We start from the raw sequence: 21,002 nt of genomic DNA, 5'->3' as shown, positions 1-21,002 counted from the left end.
CTCTCAGAGACCTACACGGACAAACCAGCCTAGAGCACATCCTCTGTCCTGAGTGAAATCTGGATTGTCCCTAGAACATATCACCTACAGTGTTCCCTCAAGAAACCCTTGGTTCTCCCATTCGGCCTTCCTCCAGACTTACTGAGCACGCCAGGGGAGAGAGTAGGCTTCGGGACGCCAGGCCTGGCATTGTCTCTCTGTCTGTTGCCACTGCAGTTGCACATCATCCTGTGTAATACCTCTTCACTTTTTCCAAATCACCACTACTATCACCAGCCCTTCAAAACACCCATCCCTTTCTCTCTAGATGACATTCTTCTCTCCTCACTCTTCCTGAACAATAACATGAGCCACTTGTCAGTTTCTCACTAAAGGCACCTCTGCCCCTCCTTGGTCCTAACTACCAAGTTCACCTCCCATCGGCCCTACCCCGAAGTGACCACGTCCTAAGACCCCCGTGCCACAGCAGAGACCTCTGACTTCCTCTTCTGTCCCTTACCCTCCCAACCCCCAACGTTGCTACTTGCCTCCCTGAGCCTTTAATTATCTGGATTCTCTCACTAGCCATGATGCATAACAAGTATATAGACTTCACAGTTTGTCATCACACACCACTTCCATTTACCTTAACTGTTCCTTTACCATTGAGTGGTACTTTCTGTGTGCCAAGGCTGGTGCCAGAAACTGGGGGTACAGGGATGCCTCAGAGACTTCACATACATGGTCCCCTTTAATCCTCACATAATGTCTTGAGGAGACAGGCAGGATTCACAGTAATCCTTTTCACAGATGAGAAAAGAGGTTAAACGGAATCCACTGGAAAGGGGCTTAACTATGCAACCTTTCAGTCATGATTAGACCTTCCCTCCCTGACCAAGCCCCCAGCCTTCTCCAGTTTCCTGCATCCATTTTCCACGGTGAACAGTGGGCTGAACTGTTAGGTACATCCTCCAGACCAAATAAGTCCCAAAGCCCCTGGGGATGGTTTTACTATTTGTGTGCTGTACACAGATGCCCAGCCGAGAGGGTGAATGTGGGCTGAAATCCAGCCGGGGCTCCTTGCTGCGCCATGTGGCTGAGTCTATTCAGGTTGCCTTTTTCTAACTGGGTCTGCTCAGAAAGGGCGCCTTTTTTACAATGTGTCCCAAGGTATGGTAGAGACTTGCTACGGTACTGATCCTCTCTTGACTTCCAGAAATGCTCCTTTGCCTATTCCTGCTTCCTTAAACTTCACGCTCTTGGCTAGCACCTTCTTCAGCTAGCTCAGGTTGTCCGAAACCAAACTTGTAACTTCTCTGCCGAAGCTTGTGGCCTTCCCGGTGTAGTCTAGTTCAGTCCATGGTACCAGCACCCATTCAACCAGCCACATAAGCCAGGAACTTGGGAGGGATCCTTTCGGTCTCTTTTTCACCCCCAGGGTCCTGCCGACTCCAACTCCTAGCTGGCTCTTGAATCTATCCCCACCCCTCCATGCTCACTCTTCGTCTTGCTTTGAGCCTGGTCCAAGAGCCTCTGGATTGATCTCTCTGCCTCAGATTCAGTCTATCAGCAGAATACCTCCAAAATAAAACTGGTTTATTTCTTTGCTTTAAAGTCCACAATGGCTTCTGCTTTACAACCAAAAAGTCCGAAACTCCAAACACCTTTCTGCAGCACACAAAGCTCTCCGTGAATTAGCCTGATTGTGCCTTTCCACGCCCGTGTGCTTCTGCGCCTGTGCACATCCTAATCCCTCTGCCTCATCGGTCCTGCCCCACCCTGTTCCATCCTCCTATCTTCTCATCCTTCAAGATCCAGCCATAGCTCTGGCACCTAGCACAGGGTTTTACACAGAAAGATGATCACCAAATGTTTACTAAATGAATGATGAGAAGGATGGATATATGCATACATGGATGTATGGATGATTGAATATATGGATGCGTGGATATATGGGTATATAGATGTATGGATGCATGGATGCTTGGATGCATGGATGTATGAATGCATAAATGTATGAATGTATGGATGCATGGATGCTTGGATGCATGGATGTATGAATGCATAAATGTATGAATGTATGGATGCATGGATGCATGGATGTATGGATGATTGAATATATGGATGCATGGATATATGGATACATAGATGTATGGATGCATGGATGCTTGGATGCATGGATGTATGAATGCATGAACGTATGGATGCATGAATGTATGGATGCATGGATGCTTGGATGCATGGATGTATGAATGCATGAACGTATGGATGCATGGATGCTTGGATGCATGGACGTATGAATGCATGAACGTATGGATGCATGGATGCTTGGATGCATGGACGTATGAATGCATGAACGTATGGATGCATGGATATATGGATGCATGGATGTATGGATGCTTGGATGCATGGATGTATGGATGCATGGATGCTTGGATACTTGGATGCATGGATGTATGGATGCTTGGATGCATGGATATATGGATGCATGGATGCTTGGATGCATGAATATATGATGCATGAATACATGGATACTTGGATGCATAGATGTGTGGATGCATAGATGCTTGGATGCAGGAATGTATGGATGCGTGGATGCTTGGATGTATGGATGTATGGAAGCATGGATGCTTGGATGCATGGATGTATGGATGCATTGATGGAACGTCACCCCATCTACCCCATGAAGTCTTCCTTGACTACATGAGGCAGTTTGTTCTGTGACGGTCCTTCCTACCTACATACCTCAAACACAACACTTACTCTACCATTGCATTATAACTACTTGTTCATAAATCTTTCCCTAACATTGGACTATGAGCTCTCTAAGGGCTAATATTGTGTTTTCCTTAGTCCGAACTCTTATATCTCAATAAGGCTGGGAAAAAAAGAAACAGAGAAGGCATACGTAGTAATAAGAGAAATAAAAAAGGGGATATCACCCCATATCCTGCAGACTTTAAAAGATAAGGGGGTATTATGAACAACTTTACATGCTTCTGACACATTTCCTTCTGAATCACCCAGTCTTAAGCCTATCTCTGTGCACTAGTGAAGTTGTTCTTGAGTCACCAGGGCCACAGTCCAATGACCTTTCCCATTCCTCAACTCTCTTGATCTCCACGTGCTACCAACCCTTCTTCCATCTGAGCATTTCCTTCTTGCTGTGCTCTCTTAGATGTATCTTCCTCCTCTTCTCTTGCCATCAGAGGTTCTTCTTTCTCCCACCCCAACCCTGCTCCTCAATGGTGGACCCCTAGAAATACAGTAATTCCCTTCCATTTTCTCTCTTTCTGTTCACTCTCTTAGGAAGCTTCTTCAGCACTGCTTCAGTCGTTTAAGTAGAGAGAATTTGTTGGGGCGCCTGAGTGGCTCAGTTGGTTGAGCGACTGCCTTCGGCTCAGGTCATGATCCTGGGGTCCTGGGATCGAGTCCTACATCGGGCTCCCGGCTCAGTGGGCAGTCTGCTTCTCCCTCTGACCCTACCCCCTCTCATGCTCTCTCTCTCTCTCTCAAATAAATAAATAAAATCTTAAAAAAAAAAAAGTAGAGAGAATTTGGAAATTAATGGTTCTAGCCAGACTTTTCACTGGGAACACAAAACTGAAGAGGCTGGGCTCCATAACGCTATGGTCTACTCTTTACCTGGCTTTTGGTTTCTAGTAAGTATAAATGGACCTTTTTGAAAACCTAATGAAAACCATGGACCATCTCCCCAGAAAAATAAATAATTCACAGAATTTTGCATGTAAATTTAGACTAGGGACCTCAGTTAAGAAGGCATTGCTAAGACTGTTGAATCACAGATCTGTACTTCTGAAACAAATAATGCAAGATATGTTAAGAAAAAAGAAAAAGAAGATAGGAGGGGAAGAATGAAGGGGAGTAAGTCGGAGGGGGAGACGAACCATGAGAGATGATGGACTCTGAAAAACAGACTGAGGGTTCTAGAGGGGAGGGGGGTAGGGGGATGGGTTAGCCTGGTGATGGGTATTAAGGAGGGCACACTCTGCGTGGAGCACTGGGTGTTATGCACAAACAATGAATCATGGAACACTACATCAAGAACTAATGATGTAATGTATGGTGATTAACATAACAATAAAAATTAAAATAAAAAGAAGGCATTGCTAGAAGAGTCATACTGATTAATGACTTGTACTGAATCACATGCTCATTCTCAATTTGTTCCCCAACTCCACACAGCATTCCTTGTATGTTGATGTAAAATATGTTTCTTATATGTCATTAAAAAATGGCATGGCTCTGAAGACATATTTCTCCAAAGAAAATATAAAAATGGCCAATAAGCACATGAAAAGATGCTCACCATCATTAGCCATCAGGGAAATGCAAATCAAAACTACAATGTGCTACCACTTCACACCCACTAGGATGGCTATAATAAAAAAAGACAACAGCAAGCATTGATGAGGATGTGAATAAACTGGAACCCTCATATGCTGCTGGGGGAAGAGAAAATGGTACAGTCCCTTTGGAAAACAGCCTAGCAGTTCCTTAAAAGGCTAAACATAGAGTTACCATATGACCCAGCAATTCACTCCTGGGTACACACCCAAGAAAAATGAAAACATATCCACACAAAAACTTGTATACAGATATTCATATCAGCATTACTCATGATAGCCCTGAAATGGAAGCAACCCATATACCCATCGATTGATAAAGTGTGATACATTCACACAATGGGCTCATTCAGCAGTAAAAAGGAATGAGATACTGATGCATGCTACAAAGTGGATAAACCTTTAAAACACTGTGCTAAGTGAAAGAAGCCAGTCACACAGGGCCATGTATTATATGATCCCATTTATGTGAAATAACCAGAATAGGCAAATCCATATCCAGAGAAAATAAACTTGGGGTTGCCTAGGACTACAGGAGGTGGGTGGTTTGGGGGGAATGACAGCTCATGGGTACAGGGCTTCTTTTTGGAAAGATGAAAATGCTTTAAAATTGATTGTGGTGATGGTTGCACAAATCCATGAATACACTAAAAACCACTGAATTGTACAAGTCAATGGGTGAATAACATGGTATGTGAATTCCATCTCAATAAAGCTGTTAAACACTACTTCGTAAAAATATGTATGAGGCACTAACTGCAAAAAATGGATAAAGTGGACACCATCAAAATGAAAACATTCTACTACTCAAAAAACATCACTTAGAAAGGAAAAAGCAAGCCACAGACTGGGAGAAAATATTTGTAACATATACATCTGACAAAGGACTTATATTCAGAATATATAAAAAATTAATAGTAAGAAGATAAACAACCTAATTAAGAATGGGTAAAAATGTGGGGCGCCTGGGAGGCTCAGTCAGGTAAGCAACCAACTCTTGATTTCAGCTCAGGTCATGATCTCAGGGTTGTGAGATCGAGCCCAGCATTGGGCTCTGTGCTCAGCAGGGAGTCTGCCTGAGATTCTCTCTTGCCCTCTCCCTCTGTCCCTCCCACTCTCTAAAATAAATCAATAAATCTTAAAAAAAAAAAAAAAGGGCAAAAACGTCTGTCTATGGTAACTATAGAGAGACAGAACAGCATGCTTGGAGGACTGCTGTTCTGAATCTGAAAAGGCTGTCACAAGCTGACCCCGAAGAACGCCACCAGAGATACCTAGTCTGGATGTGGGCAGAAAGACAGGTGACGTGAGAATATCAGAACAGCTACTAACGATTACATATATTGTGAAGACTTTTACCACGGTGTTTTAAAAAAGATTCCTCACACGAAGCGGCTGTGGAAAAGGTAAAGTGGATACATGAAAGAGAGAGAGTGCCTGAGTACATACACGAGTTACACGGCTCTAACTCATAAACTACTGGAACATTCTGTCAGGACCAGACACGTCAGGCCTGTACAACATGAACCCAATAGCTGGCCATCCAACTGCCAGAGTGTAAACATAATATGGATTCTCCATACCACAGGACACTCAAAAAACCCTGCCAAGCCCACCCCTCACGCCAGATTCTTCTGCCAAAAGACCCCAAAAACAAGTGGAAAAAAACTTAGCCATAAATGCAAACTTCTGCCAACCGAGACAGTATCTTCCCTTGAAAAAAGGAGAAAAAGCACAAGGAGGAAAATATCCAGAAATCAATGCCACACCAATGTTTACCATTGAGAGGGCAAGAGGTATAAATCAAAAGATAATTCTGTACTGCTCAACAGGACCCAGCTAGAAGAATGCTGATCCATGAATCTATTTCCCTAAGTAAGACAGAGCAGTTGAGCCACTGTCTTGGGTGGTTGGACACTGTCTCCTTCCTCTATGCAAGATTTAAGAGGCCATAAATCAATGAGAGCTATGCTTTTGGCTTCTGATGTGAGAGACAGCAGTGAAAATCTGGTTTGGTTGCAATGGGCAGAATTTCGAACGGGCACTACAGAGTTTGGAGCCCAGGACACAGACTGGGTTCCTCTGGCCGGCACCGGATCCATCAAGGCAGAATGTCCTAAGAACTCACTTCACCCTCTGGCTCTCTCTGAGACAGAAAAGACAATAACTCAGGCAACTGAGCCATGGTCTGAGAGGAATCACCAACACACAACTCATGCATTCACGTACAGAGCAAACATTGATTGAGAGTCTACTCAACACCAGTCGCTGAGATGAGCACCAGCAATACAATGATTAATAAAATAAATTCAGTTCTGAGGGAGGAAGATAGAATTCAACAAGCTGTTATGCAGGACCTAGGTGATTACAAGTGTGATAAATGTTACTCAGCTCCTGCTGACTGTTGTCACATGGGAGTGGAGATGGCCCGAGGGCCAGAGCTGACTCTGAATGGCCTTTGTTCCCTTTTTTTTTAAGAACCAAAAGGCCAGAAGGGGAGCTCCAATAGCAAGGTCAGACCAATGGCCCCTACAAACTTGCACACACCACCAAAGGGAAGCAATGCCACGTGATGCCATTAAAAGCTGTTTAAGTCTTTGGATTCCGAGCCTGGCAGTGAGGCCTATTCACACTGGATAATAGAGGATAAAACAAACACACGATATAATCCCTCTCCAAACACACGTACACTAATGCATGAGCCAGAAACGTTGTCTCTCTCGCACTTTCTCTCTCCCTCACACATGCACTACTTTATACTCATCTATGTACGTACCACACACCATCACATGCGTGACACATACTCCCAGCCTCACACCTCCAGAGGTGTGTACACACATCACATCAACACACCCACAGACACACACACACAGAGGCCCCCATACCAGGCTGGCTGTTCCACTCCTCACTTTCTGGGGTGCGAGCAGTGGGTTGGCCCTCTGGATCCTTTCCTTCTTCTTGCTTCTCCTGTGGAAGGCAAGCCTGATTCCTGTCCTCATGGGTTGGGGTGAAGCCCCAGCCTCTATTCCAGGCCCCTGCCTGGCTCTCTGGTCACATGGTATTCTGCCCCAAACAAGGGGAATTTCTTCTAGGCTACCGGCAGGCACAAAGCTCCAGCGGGGCAACCCCCGATCACGTGGACACAAACTCCCGTGAGCATACAGCCCCTAGTTTCACAGTCTGACTACAATCCTCCTCATTCCTCAGATCGGCTGTGTGTTGATTTTACTTGCCCACTGGAGCTTTCATGCTGTCTCTTCCAGCTTCTCTGCCTTCGGCCTCCTGACGGGGCTCCGGTGATGGAGCTTTTCATCTGCTACTCATCTACTTGGGTGCTGGTGTATGTGAATGTGACTTAGCCCTGACACTAGACTGAGATGGAAGCCCCAGAAAAGCAGGAGGGTGACTTAATCATTTTCTTCTAACTCAGTACAGGACCTGAGTCAAAATGGGACCCCAAAATACAATGAGTGAGTCATTATGTGTCTTCTCTGGCCCAGCCCCACAGCCTGGATTAATGGAGAGAATAGTGGTTATTGACAGGTAGCCTCTAGCCTCCCCTTCCCCTCCCCACTGCCCTCTTCCTACCAAGGCCTCAGGCTCTGACTCCTCCTCCGACGGGCTGTGGTATTCCCTGCGCTTCCTCTTCTTCATGGGTTTGAGAAGCTCAGAAGTGCTGGTGCAGGAGTTCTGGCCTGAGGAGTTCTCCACTATGACTGACCTGAAGGACAGATGGCCTGAGAGAAAGAACCACCCACCCTACACCACCCAGTCCCTCTCCTAAGCCCTGAGCAGGAATGGAGAATGGGGGTCCCCAAGGCAGAGCAAGTGGGGCTGCAATCCCCTCCCCCTTACCGCTCTTGGAACAGTGGCGGGCAGTCATCATTGGAGGAACCAGCAGCATCTGGACCCGCGCTTTGCTGAGGTCCACACTCCTGGCACTGACAAGTGCCATCATCTTCTGGGGGATCCTGGGGGGGATCTTCTGGAGGATCCTGGGGGAGGTCCGCTGTGGGGGCCAGAGGGGCCTCAGGCCTCCCATCCATCACAGCGACACTCAGGCTCCGCCCGCCTCAGAGCCCACGCCCCCTCTGGCTCCCCTGGACAGGCCCCCAACAGTCTTCTCTATCTCAGGACCAACCCCCGGGCGCACCCGCAGAACCCAGGCCACCCACTCCATCCTCCTCCACCCCCCACAATGGAGATTCCTCAGGGAGCTCGGGCCTCGACCCGCCCGGGCAGAGCCCCAGCCTGGGGACTGGGGGGTCCTACCCGGCTGTTGGGTGCCCGCATCGCCACCTCCCGCCGGGGCCTCGCCATCTTCATATTCGGCCACACCTTCGGGCCGTAGCTCGGGGCTCGGGGGCTGCTCCGCTCCTACCATGTTCAGCGGTGCGTACTCGCTTATCCGGAACTGGAGCGTGGGAGGGTCTGAGGACTGGACTCCTGTACCCCCTCGACCCGCCTCTGATCGGCAAGGTCCCCTCCCGCCGCCTTACTCCGCAAGGCTCCGCTCTGGGTGCCTCCCTCCAAGCCACGCCCCTAGCAGCCCGCCAGACCCCGAGCGCCTCCACCCAAGCCATGCCCCTGGAGTCCCTCACTCAAAGCCGCACGCCAGAACCCTCCATCCCGAGCCCCTTCCCCCTCCTTCACCTCGGGCCCCTCCTCCGGCCCGCTGGCCCCGCCCCACAGGTGGGGCTCATAGGGCCCCCGCCAATGCCCACAGACACTGACCCGCAGGCCGCTCCCAGGAGGCGGGGCCGCAGCCTCGGTCCACTCCAGGAGCCCCACGGTGGTGGCGCTGGAGCTGGCCGCAGGCCCCGCGCTTAACTGCGGCAGAACGGTGGCCGTGACGGGGACGCTGCCAGCCACTCGCTCCGGAGCGCCCACATGGATCGTCTCCCGCGGAAAACAGGAAACATCCAGGGCACTGCTGGGCAGGCCAAGGGTGGCCGAGCCGGCTGCGAACAAATACACAGACATGACACAGGTGAGCCTGGTGGCCCTGCCCCATGCATGTGTAGGCAGGTGAAAGTATGTCCTTTCCGGGATCCACAACTCCCCCCAGGCCCCTGGCTTGGCCCACCTGGGATGATGAAGGCAGTAGCGGGCAGGTGAGAGCTGGAACCTGGACTGTCTCTGGCCACCAGGTGCACGTTGACCTCTCCCGTGGAGGGCCCCTTCAGTGTCCTCAGCATCTCCATTTCGGCATTCCCCTCCATCCTGGTAGGCCTGCAAGCTGAACACGACCCCCAGGAAGATTAGGGAGGGAGCAGGCTTCTTTGAGGAGGAGCTCCTCACCCTCAGGCTGGCAACCTGCAGAGAAAAGCCTCAGTCCTGAGGAGAGCAGGGTGTCTTAGGAGACCAACATTAAGTCTGGCTCCTGGCTCTAACCAGGTCACCCAGGTGAGGGCTCTGGCCAGGCCCTGCATCTCCCCCAGACTCTGGAAGATGGGCATGCGTGAGGGTGCTTTGTAAACTGTGATGTATAGGTACACAACTGACTCTGGGGAGTAGGTCTCAGGTCAAGGTTCTGTCTGGCCAGCTGTCAGTGACAGAGCCCAGGCTATGTCCAAACTCCCCTCTTCTCAACCCCCACCTCCAGCCCCAGTAGAATCAATCTCTTCTTCCTGGGGGGGATTTAGAGCCCTCAAGTACCCGGTTCGATCTCACTCATAAGGTCCATTTTCCTAGGAGGTGATCTTTCCCAATCACATTCTTATATTCTTATATGCCCCCTGCCCACAACCCTTCCAACCCCAAGCACAGAGTAAGCACTATAACATCCGTTGAACAAATGCATACATGTGAAAAGCAAAGAGGTGTTGTTTGAGAACCCAGGCAGTGCATGACTTTTCTATATAATAAAGCAAGGGCAAAAAAGGTATTTAACAAAGAGGTGGTTGAACAAGTAAATATATGCGGGATGAAAAAGACCTAACGACATAACTATACTTAGGATCTATCATTTACTTAACTCCTAAAACGTACTGGCCACTGTTCTAGCGCCGGTCTTACCATCACTGTCCAGAATTTTCTGTGATGATGTAAATGTCTTATGCCTACATTGTCCAACACACTAGTAGCCACTAGCCACACGTGGTTACTGAACAACTGAAATGTGCCTAGTGTGAATGAAGAACTGAATTTTTAAATTTTATTATTATTATTATTATTTAGAATTATTCACTTTGCAGTTTGTTCAGGTTTTTTTTTTCTTCAAGATTTTATTTATTTATTTGACCGAGAGAGACACAGCGAGAGAAGGAACACAAGCAGGGGGAGTGGGAGAGGGAGAAGCAGGCCTCCCGCGGAGCAGGGAGCCCGACGACAAGGGGCTTGATCTCAGGACTCTGGGATCATAACCTGAGCTGAAGGCAGACGCTTAACGACTGAGCCACCCGAGCACCCTAGAACTAAATTTTTTTAATCTTAAATTAAATTTAAATAGTCACAGTGGCCATAGTTACTGTGTTGGACAGCAAAACTTTACACATATTATAATTGGCCTGTCGGCTCTACTTGCAAAACACATCTCACAGTCTGACTTCTCTCCATCTCCTTGCTTCCCCGTGAGTCCCAACTGCCATCAGCTCTCCTTGGACTTCAGCAGCTGCCTCCTACCTCATCCCCCTTCCTCCTCTCTTGCCCCCTATAGTCTATTCTCCGGTAAGAGAAAGCTTTAAAAATGTAAGCCAAATCACATAATTTCCCTACCTAAAATCCTTCCCTTAGAATAAAATCAAAGTGCTTCCCCCTATAGAATGTGACCCGTCTTCCTCTCTGACATCCCCCACCACTCTTCGCCTGTTCCCCACCCCTACAAATACTGGTTTCCTTCTACCCACTGACAAACGTTCCCACCTTGGAGCCCTTGATCCTTGTTCTCCTCTCTGCTGAGAATGCACCTCCCTAAGCTCTCTGCTTGGCTGCCTGCTTCCCAGCCTCCAGGCCTCGGCTCAGTGGTCACCTCCTCAGAAGACGTCTTTCATGGCCACTCGGTTTAAGCAGCAAACCCCTCACCCACACCACGAGCGCTCATCCCATTACTGTGTTTATTTCCTTTGCATCGTTCGTTATAATCAATAATGATCTTCATTTACTTATTTGTGTGTGATCAGTCATCCCCATAGAAATATAAGTTCCACGAAGGCAAAGACTTGTGTCTGTCTTGTTCACTGCTATATAGCCAGCCCCTGGGGTAGTGCCTGCACACAGTAGCTGCTAAATAAATATGTGTTGAATTTCAGTAATTTCAACTTGTTAATAAAAAGCCCTGGATGTGTGATTGATACCTGGTTGCTCTAAGGAGTTGGCAGTCCTTGACAATGGCTTCTGGCATACAAGTTAAAGGAAAACATGGCCTCGGCTCAAGATAGACTTAAGACAGTGTGAATCTCAGCTCCAGCACTTAAAACCCGTGACTCTGAGTAAGTAGCTTACCTGACTTGAGCCTCAGTTTCCTCGTGTGTAAAATAAATGCAGTAATGATATCTACCTCAAAAGGGTGCTGGTGAAGATCACATGCGAAAAACGTGTGAAGTCTCAGTAGCAGCAGGCCTTCAACAAACACCAATCCACTCCCTTTTAACAGAAATTCCAGGGAGCTTGGTAGCTTCTGGCCAGGAACATGGAAGGTGCTTGCTAGCAAAGTCAGCTTGGAGGGGTTGCTGTCTCTCCCACCCTCCTCCTACCTGCTGTTCTTGTGCGCTCATTTATTTTCCAACTTTTCCTCCCTAAAACAGAGAGTCCATCCTCTCTATTATATAATCAGGGGGAGGTGAAGGCTAGATATATAACCTGATTAATGAAGGCAACGTTCAAACCAAGGTGTGTTTCCCTTTGTTAAAATTATAAAATAGAATTCCCTGAATTTCAACTCTCATTATTTTGCTTTGCACAGCTGATGTACTTGTACCACTTTAAGTTCTTTTAGATACAGTCAATCTTTTAATTCAAAACCTTGGCAGTCACTAAGAGTGAGTGGTTACTCCTGGAAGAACCCGTTCCTGTTTCGAAACCTCTCACAAGTTTCGGTGTCCAGGAAGGGTGGCCAAGGGGACTGCCCTTCTGCTCAGGTTTGTTGCCCTTGTTTGCAAACACTGGAGGGCCAACTAGGTGTCAGCTCTGTTCTGTGCTCTGGGAATACAGTCTCCAAAAAGACAAAGTGCTCTCAGGAAGCATATATTGTAGAAATAAGGGCTAAGGTTGGGTTGGAAATGTAAATTGGAAAGCTGTCGTGTGTAGGGGCATTGAAAACCACAGAACTGAGTATAAGAAAAAGGTAGGAGCTTTGGAGCTCACCAAGATCTATAGGCTGAGAAAAGGATGATCTGGTAAAAGAGCCTGCCTTCAGGTCAGAGGGAATCCAGAAGAGTCTGAGCTTCTGGAGGACACAGGAGGAATGTTTTGAGTACAGTGGGACTGCTCAGTGGTGTGAAATGCCACTGATGGATCAAGTCAGGGGAGAGCTGAGAGTGACCACTGGGGCAATAAGGAGGTCTTTAGAAACCTCGACAAGAGCCACTTCTGAGGAGCTGTGGACACAAAAACCAGACTGGAGTGGATTCTAGAGAGAGATCATGGATTAGTTCAATATTTACTGAGCACCTACTATGCGCCAGGTACTGTACTAGGCAATGCAGATTTGTCAGTGGACAAAACAGACAAAAACCTCTGCCACAGACTCTACATTCTAGTGGGGGAAGCCGACACTAAGGTTTGCTCCTCAGGAGAACGGGAGAAAGGGAAGCGAGAACGATGGGACTGACAGCTCTCTCAAGGAGCTGTGATGTGAAGGAGAGCGCGTGGAATTCGGGGATGGTGTTTGAAGAGTGATGTGGTCTCAAGGAAGGGGCGTGGGGGATTTGATTTGTTGGTTTGTTTTTAAATAGGAGATGTTAGAGCATGTTTGTACCTGATGAAAATGAACCTATGGAGAGGAAAAAATGGGCAGTGCAGGGGAAAAAGAATAATTCTAGAAGACAAGTCTTTGAATATGCAGGAGGAAAGAGGATCCAGTGCACCTGTGATGTTGGGACCCATCACATGTACTTGTGGGCTCCTGGCTCGCAGCACCTACTGCTTCTGTGTCCTTCCTCCCCAGCTAGACCATGAGTTTTTCTGAGGCCTGTAACTGCTTTCTCTGTGATTTGAATTCACTCTTCCTCTCCTGCTGCCACCCCTTATGTTTGCAGCTCACGCAGCATTTTCATAAACACTGTCTCGCTTGGTACACACAGCAGCACAACCAGTCTGAAATGGCTCCCAGGCCCAAGCCATGTGCCAGGAACCCATCCACTCCTACCCTTATGGCCTGATCACACCCTCAGAACCCCGCTCCTGTGTCCTCTGCACATATTGTTCCTTCTGCTTGGTACCTTTCCACATCCCATAGGTCTGGAGAAATCTTAATCATCCTCTAAGATCCAGCTTGAGTGACACCTCTTCTTTGAAGCCTTCCCAGAATCCACCCCCAAACAAAGTTAATCATCCCCTGGGCTGTGTTCCACTCCACCACAGTCTAACTATGCATTAACTTGTCTGTCTCCCCCAGAGATGGAACAAAGCAGCTGATGTGCAAAAAAGCCTGACAGAGAGGCCGCACTCAAATTGTCACTGAATGAATGAATCAGAGAGCTGGGAGTAAAAAGTGGTCAACATTATAAGAAGCAGTGGTACTGAAATCCATAAAAGGTTTAGCCATTCTTGCCCTCGGGGCTAGAATTAGATTTCCCCGGGCTGTGCTGCTCAGGGGCTAGGGTTAAGGTGGGAGGTCCCAGCTGCCCTGAAGGTTGTCATGGGCAGCCCTCAGCTGTCAGCTTCTCTGGGAACTGCCCTCAGCCAGGGGAGCTGCCTCGCCCAAGTGCCCTCTCCTGGAAGCAGCCATCCTGTTAGACCAGCTGATAAGGGGAGGAAAGGCCTCGCCCCCCTGCCTCAATTTGGGATATCTCAGCAGGGCCCTGTCTGCTCCAGAGCTTCCCCTGGGACAGGCTGAGGCCTCTGTTCAGACTACCTTGGCTGTTCAACTTCTGCCCAGCACCTTGCTGTCTTCCCTGTCCTACAGGTGATATTTGCAAGGGCACTCCAGCACACCTGCACTCACATCTCCCTCCCAGAGTCTGGTTCCAGGGAACCTGACCTAAAATAGCCATTTGGGTCCCTGGGCCAGAGCGGTGTCTGGCACATAACATATGCTCAATAAATATTTATTGAATGAGTATGTCCCTGTTTATTTTCTTGTCGTCTCTCTGCTAAGGTTCCTCCCAACTGCTTGCCCTTCAGGGCCTCGTATACAACCGACGCTCAATAAAAGCCCTGGCTCTAGGTGTGGGGGTGGGGAGCAACACACACTCAGAGCCCCCGCGAGACTGAGAGCCACAAACTTGGGGCCAGCCCCCCGCAGCTGCGGCCGGGACGGGGGGCGGAGGGGGGGGCAAGCCAGCTCCCGGGTCGGGACCGCAGCCTGCGGGCCCTCGGAGGACCAGCACAGGGCGGCGGGCGGGGCGGCCACTGACCCGTCGACTCCGTGCAACGGTTACTTTTTAAGACGCCAAAATGGCGGAATTCTTTTTATTCTTTCTCTTTATGGCAAAATAATAACCCCATTTCCCGTTATAAAAAATCGGAAATCAATGGTAGGAAAAAGAAAGTTTGCCAAATGACCCATTTCCTCAGAAACCCCAAAGCCCGCCCTCTACACCTTCCGTGGTATTAATGAAAACTCTTAATTGACTGCATTTCGCTAAAATCGGAGCCGCCGCCTCCCCGGCTCGCGGTCGCGGCCCCCAGCCCCGCAACCGCCGGCCCCCGCCCCGCAGCGCTCCACCCGGACCCCTTCCGCTCCGCTCCCCCGCTCTCCTCCCCAGCCCGCGCCCCCCGCCGGCGGCGTTCGCTACGGGCCGCGCGCCGGGCCGCGCGCCGGGCACTGGCGGCAGGGCGGGCGGCAGGGCGGGCGGCGCCCCGCACCCCGGGGCCGAGCCCCCGCCGCGGGCTCCCTACCTGCGAGGCCCGCCCGTGGCCGCCCGGCGCCGAGCTGCCGTCCAAGCCCCGCGCCGCGCGCGCCTGCGCGCACAGGGGGCGGGCCCGCCTCCCTGCAGGACGCGGGGTGCGGAGCGCGAGCCGAGCGGGATCAGGGGGCGCGGGCCCGGCCGCGTGGGCTTGGTGGCCTCTACCCCCCGCCCGCGACCCGACGGCTGCGCGGGCGAGGCGGGTCGAGATTCATTCTGCCCCCCGCCCCTTCCGCGTCACGGCCAGCAGCGCGCAGCGGGGCGCGGGGCCCGCCGAGCCAGGGAGCGAGCCTGCCGGGCCCCAGCTCAGTGGTCAGTGACAAAAGACGGGGTTGTGCTCCCGCACGAACCCCGGCTGGGTCGCTGCGGTGTCCAACGCCTTCCCACCGTACCTGCCTCTCCCCCCGCCCTGGAGGAGGGGAGCCAAGGAGCTTCCGAAAACGGCCTCCGAAGGGGTGAAGGGCCGCGCGACCGGAGGAGAGGAGCCCCAGGGCGGCGTGGGTTCTGATTCCGACCCTGCCAGGCATAAAGGGCGTTATGGGCCGCGCCTGCGTTTAGATGACCCTATTGCCATGGCTGCTGGTGTGACCTGGAAGACATCACCTTATCCTCCTGGTACTCCATTTCTCCATTTGTAAAGACTCACTACATGGCATATGGTTCCCGTTGTGGTGTTACCTTGAGCAAGTCACTGCTTCTCTGTGCTTCAGTATCCTTGATCTAACTAGTCACATCTCTGTTGTTGGTTCTTATAGCACAAAATACCTCTATTTACACATATCACAGCTGTAGTTTCACATAGATTTGTGTAACTGGAGAGGTTAAGAGACTGCAAGCTCCAAGAGAGACAGTTTTTGTATCCTTAGTTCTCAGCTGGACACTGAGTGTGGGTGCTCAATAAATATTTGCTAATATACTGCATGCGGATGAAAACAGGGAAACTCTTGATACAGTCTAGAGCCGGGGGCCTCTCTCCCACACGAAAAGATTTAACCTAATCCCTTATTTTACAGAAAAGGACACTGAGGTCCATTTGGCCTAAGGTCATGGCCACAGGTCAGACCTCCAGGCTCCTGACTTCCAGTCGAGAGAAGGATTCCTAATTAATTGTAGGCAAATTCCCCAAAACTGTGACCATTGGGTTTAAATTTATGCAGACTTTATTCTGGTTGCCACGCCGACACATTACATGTGTTCTTCTTTGCTGCGATGTCAATTTTTAATCACGTCTCATATTATTGGGAACAGAACTGCATCAGTTGAGGACGCTGGTTGCCATAACAATGGAGGTCTTTATGCACACCGATACACACACAACCATCCACTTTTTCTCATCTCTACCCAGACTGCTTGTTCTAGATTTTCCAAAAGGTTTATTTTAGGTATTCAGATTACAAGAAAGTGATGAAACTACACAAACACATGACTTCTCAATTACAAATGCGTCTTGCAGACAGTGATTCAGACAGACGAGTGAATCTGAGCTAGCAGGATGTAGGAACCAACATGAGTTGCTGAGACATTATTGTTCTGCCCATTAACAGTCTTAACAGGTGGTCCTGATACTTTCGGTGGTCTTGCTTGCCTGAGCACCTTCAGGGATGGAGAGCTCCTCAAGGTGATGTGATTTGGGGAAGGTTGTTTCTCACACAGCCAGTGTTTCTTCTGTTGCTCCAGAAGGCCCTCGGGAGCAAGGGAGCAAGTCTAGTCCTTCCCTCAAGTGACAGACCCCTCTTCTACAAGTCAATAGCCCCCAGTGTCTTCTCCAAGTTAACCTTCTACCCAAGAGTGGACCCAAATTTGTTTGAAATGTTAATAAAAACACTGGGAAAACTGCTGTAAGCAGCCCACACCTGTTTCTACAGAATGTAATTCACCATAGAGGCAGCCTATGTATTTTAGGAAAATCATCAAAATGTGCCCTTTATAGTTCAGTGTGAAAATACTTGTGGTTCCAACATGACAGACTTTACTAATAGGGAGGGAGCCCTTTCTAGCATAAACACCCCAGAATCCTGGGTAAAGTATTACAAGAAAAAAGCAAGCAAAGGAGGAAGAAGAGTAAATTCATGGCTGAAAGGGTAGACAGCAGGAGTCAGAAACAAAAGAGGGAAACAGAGCAACGGGGATGGGGGGTAAGGGTGGCCTGGTGTCTCTCTTGTCCTCAAGGTGGTTATTGATGAGTGACAGGGACCAGCTGCTAGGGATTTGGGTTTCATCACACACTTAATGGCAGGGGATGGGATCTTAAGTCCAGGTGATACTGGGAGTCTGAACTTAAACCAGTGTAAAGACTGGACACCCAGACTATGTATTTGTGGGTCCATAGTGGGAAAGGCAAGGGAGACCCAAGTTTCCAAATATGATGAACTTCAGGTCCTGCTCTCCCCCAGGCCATGGGTTTATGTTACCCAGAACATCAGACACTGATGACATTTTATTTGGCTTTGGGAATGGAAGCTTATGTTTGTAACCGCTAGAACTTGTTTCGGTGAGGGCCAGAGCCTCAGCTATTTCCCTTACCCCCACCCTGCTAAATATCTGAACCTTGTTCTTAACATACTGATAGAATTCTTGTCTTAGGACACTGAGGTACCCAACAAAAAAGAATCAATCAAGGCATATTCATTTTCTGTTGTGGAACACATTAGTTAGTGGCTTAAAAAAAGCATAAATTTATTACCTTGTCGTTCGGGAGGTCAGAAGTCCAAACTGGGTCTCGAGGCGTTCTATTTCCCAGTACCTAGGACTTTTTTCCCAAAGAACTAGCTTGTCAGCGGGGACAAACACCACTTAGGAGAGGTGGTTCAAGAACCTGAAGTCTCTGGATAAGACATTGTGTTGCTTTGCTCTGGCTGTATGTGCTCCAGAGCATCTTCTGATTTCATTTTTCAGATACCTTCCGTCCTAGTGCTCTTGGGCTGCTAGGACACAACATCGTCAACTGGACTAGGTGGCTTACGACCACAGAAACTTCCTTCTCACAGTTCTGGAGGCTGGAAAATCCACGATCGAGGTGCTGCAGATTTCATGTCTAGTGAAGTCTTCCTGGCTTCACAAATAGCCGCCTCCTTGCTGTGTCCTCACATGGCACAAGGAGCAAGCAACTTTCTGGGGTCTTTTTATAAGGGTGCTAATTCCATTCATGCAGGCTCCACCTTCATGACCTAATTACCTCCCAGAATCCCCACCTCCAAATACCATCACATCAGGGATTAGGCTTCAGCATGAATTTTGGGGACATACAAACATTCAGTCCATAGCACTTCATAACCCGTAATCGGCTATTTGGAATGAGGTTGCTAGGGATTTAGCTTCCAATCTCCTTTCTTCCACTCAAGGAACACATTGGCTTTCCAGTACAAGCCAGGTACTTGGACAAGGTTAGCCAGATATGGGGGTGCCAGAGTGGGTGGGTATCTCCCTCAGAAAAGCTTATCTACTGAGAGGCAAGAATAAAGTTCCTTGGTGTACTTGTTAACTCAAGAAACTCTTCCTGGCTTCGGATAGCAAATGAAAAAAGCCAACTTCACCAAGTAAGTGTAATGTTTTATACTTTATTGAAATAGGAAATATCTACTTATCTGTTAGGGTCATGACAGGAAACATGGCACACACTCCAACTGAGTAAATTTGAAGAGAATTTAATAAAGGGTCTGTTTTTAAAGGTGTGGGCAGGTTGTTGGCAAATCACAATTGTTAGCTAAAGATCACTGGGACTAGGAAAAGGGGACGGCGGTTACCAGGGCTTGAACGAGACGGCTGTGTATAGAAGACACTATGTCCTTCCGATGAGGGCCACCTCCAGCCTGAACTCTACAGGGAGGGAGCTGTTGGAAGTACTCCAATCTTAATCTTTCCCATATCCTATTGCTGCTTCCTAATGGCTGAGCCTGATCAGAAATCAGAGGGCAAAGGTGTATGTGGATGCAGCCAATGGAGGTTAGCTTCCTGGGGCTCAGAATAGGCAGAGGATTGAGGGGTGATCGTGTGGGAAGGCCAAATGTCAAGTATCTGTTTAGGCAAAATGGAATAACTGCCTAAGTTTTTCCTTTTCATACATCTGCAGGTTGGTGGATTTAGGCTGGGCTGTTTCAAGCTGTAAGTGGTGGAGGCTAACAGACAGCGTGGCCCCACCTGTCTCATCTCCTACCAGCAGGCCGACAAAGGGATATTATTCTCATGGTGATGACTGAGATGCCAAAGACCAAGCCCATTTGTGCAAGTGCTTCTTAAGCCTTTAGCCATGCTGTATGTTTCCTATAGCTGCAGTAACTAATTACCACAAATTTGGTGGCTTAAAATAAAAATGTATTACCCCACAGTTGTAGAGATCAGAAGTCCAAATAAGTGAGGGGATGTTCAGCCTGGAGAGGACCTTCACAAGGTCAAGCTGTGGGAAGGGCTCTGCTCCATCCAGAGGTTGTAGAGAATTTAGTTTTCTTGCCTAGTGGTCCCTTCCATTTTCAAGGCTGGTAGTGTAGCATCTTCCAGTCTCTAATTTTGCTTGTTTTCACATCAACTTTTCCTTATCTTTTTACCTTCCAACCTCCCTGTTGTAATTAAACTGAGCCCACTTGGATAATCCAGGATAATCTTCCCATTCCCAGACCTTAATTTAGTCACATTTACAAAGTTCCTTTTACCACGTAAGTAACATACTGACAGGTTAGAGGGTTAGAAGATAGGCATCTTTGGGGAAGGGGAGGGTAATATCTAGTCTACTTAAACATGCTGTGCCTGCCAGAATTCCACTGGCCCGTATCAAGGGACAGGGGGTACTCTGCTCATGAAGGGGGGATATAAAGAAATATATGTAGATCTATAAGCAAATCCTTTTTTTTTTTTTGGCAAGGCCTTTAGTACATGTTTATTGAATGTTTCGGACCATTATGACTCCTCAGGGTATCACACTGATCACCTTCTTACAATCAGCCACAGCTATCCATGCTGGAGTTCCTATTGGGTCTGCAGGGGAATGTCATCTACAGCAAAGGTGGACAAACGCTGTAACTTAAGATCTTATTTGCTCATTCCAATTATAATGCTGTGTACTATTGTGTAGTCATTTTACAGTCACACTGAAATTTACGCTCTGAATTTCCTTCTCCCTCTATTCCTGTTACCCAGAGCAAGAGGACACATTATTTGCTTTAAACCTGCTGAAGGAACGGGAGAGATTCTGTAGGGGTATTAGTTTCCTCACTCCTTTGCCAGAACTGACCCAGAATTCAGCTGAACATCTATTAGGGCAGGTTGTCCACATACTACTTGCTTTGCTCTAAGCAGTCTTTTATTTAAAATGATTTTTTAAAAAGATTGTATTTAGGGGCGCCTGGGTGGTTCAGTCGTTAAGCGTCTGCCTTCGGCTCAGGTCATGATCCTGGAGTCCTGGGATCGAGCCCCGCATCGGGCTCCCTGCTCTGCGGGAAGCCTGCTTCTCCCTCTCCCACTCCCCCTGCTTGTGTTCCCTCTCTCGCTGTGTCTCTGTCAAATAAATAAATAAAATCTTTAAAAAAAAAGATTGTATTCATTTACTTGAGAGAGTGCATGTGCTTGCACAAGCCAGGGGGAAGCGGCAGAGGCAGAAGCAGACTCCCTGCTTGGCAAGGAGCCCAAAGTCTGGCTTGATCCCAGGACCCTGGGA

The 21,002-nt window shown here is 48.6% G+C and overlaps 1 protein-coding gene and 1 long non-coding RNA gene across 10 annotated transcripts in view; one reads left to right on the top strand and one right to left on the bottom strand.

Moving 5' to 3' along the window:
* Positions 1 to 15,380, bottom strand: part of L3MBTL1 (L3MBTL histone methyl-lysine binding protein 1) — a 32,638-nt gene extending 17,258 nt beyond the window's left edge. For all 9 annotated transcript variants that reach the window (XM_027623149.2, XM_027623150.2, XM_027623151.2 and 6 more), the window contains exons 1-7: positions 15,348 to 15,380; positions 9,433 to 9,585; positions 9,081 to 9,307; positions 8,619 to 8,760; positions 8,202 to 8,355; positions 7,935 to 8,067; positions 7,232 to 7,313 (exon numbers count right to left, since the gene is read on the bottom strand). In XM_027623149.2, the coding sequence (XP_027478950.1) occupies positions 7,232 to 7,313; positions 7,935 to 8,067; positions 8,202 to 8,355; positions 8,619 to 8,760; positions 9,081 to 9,307; positions 9,433 to 9,568 (874 nt within the window). In that variant the 5' untranslated portion in view covers positions 9,569 to 9,585; positions 15,348 to 15,380. The remainder of the gene's footprint in view (positions 1 to 7,231; positions 7,314 to 7,934; positions 8,068 to 8,201; positions 8,356 to 8,618; positions 8,761 to 9,080; positions 9,308 to 9,432; positions 9,586 to 15,347) is intronic.
* A 285-nt stretch (positions 15,381 to 15,665) lies between these two features.
* Positions 15,666 to 20,723, top strand: LOC113937811. The gene is made up of 3 exons (XR_003524727.2): positions 15,666 to 15,970; positions 18,251 to 18,891; positions 19,425 to 20,723. It is a non-coding gene; the product is annotated as an uncharacterized LOC113937811 (long non-coding RNA).
* Positions 20,724 to 21,002: the final 279 nt, after the last annotated feature.

The sequence above is a fragment of the Zalophus californianus genome, chromosome 8, assembly GCF_009762305.2.
Source record: "Zalophus californianus isolate mZalCal1 chromosome 8, mZalCal1.pri.v2, whole genome shotgun sequence".
NCBI classification, from domain to species: Eukaryota; Metazoa; Chordata; class Mammalia; order Carnivora; family Otariidae; genus Zalophus; species Zalophus californianus.
Note: the sequence above shows the minus strand (reverse complement) of the source record. Positions and strands in the feature narration are given on the sequence as shown.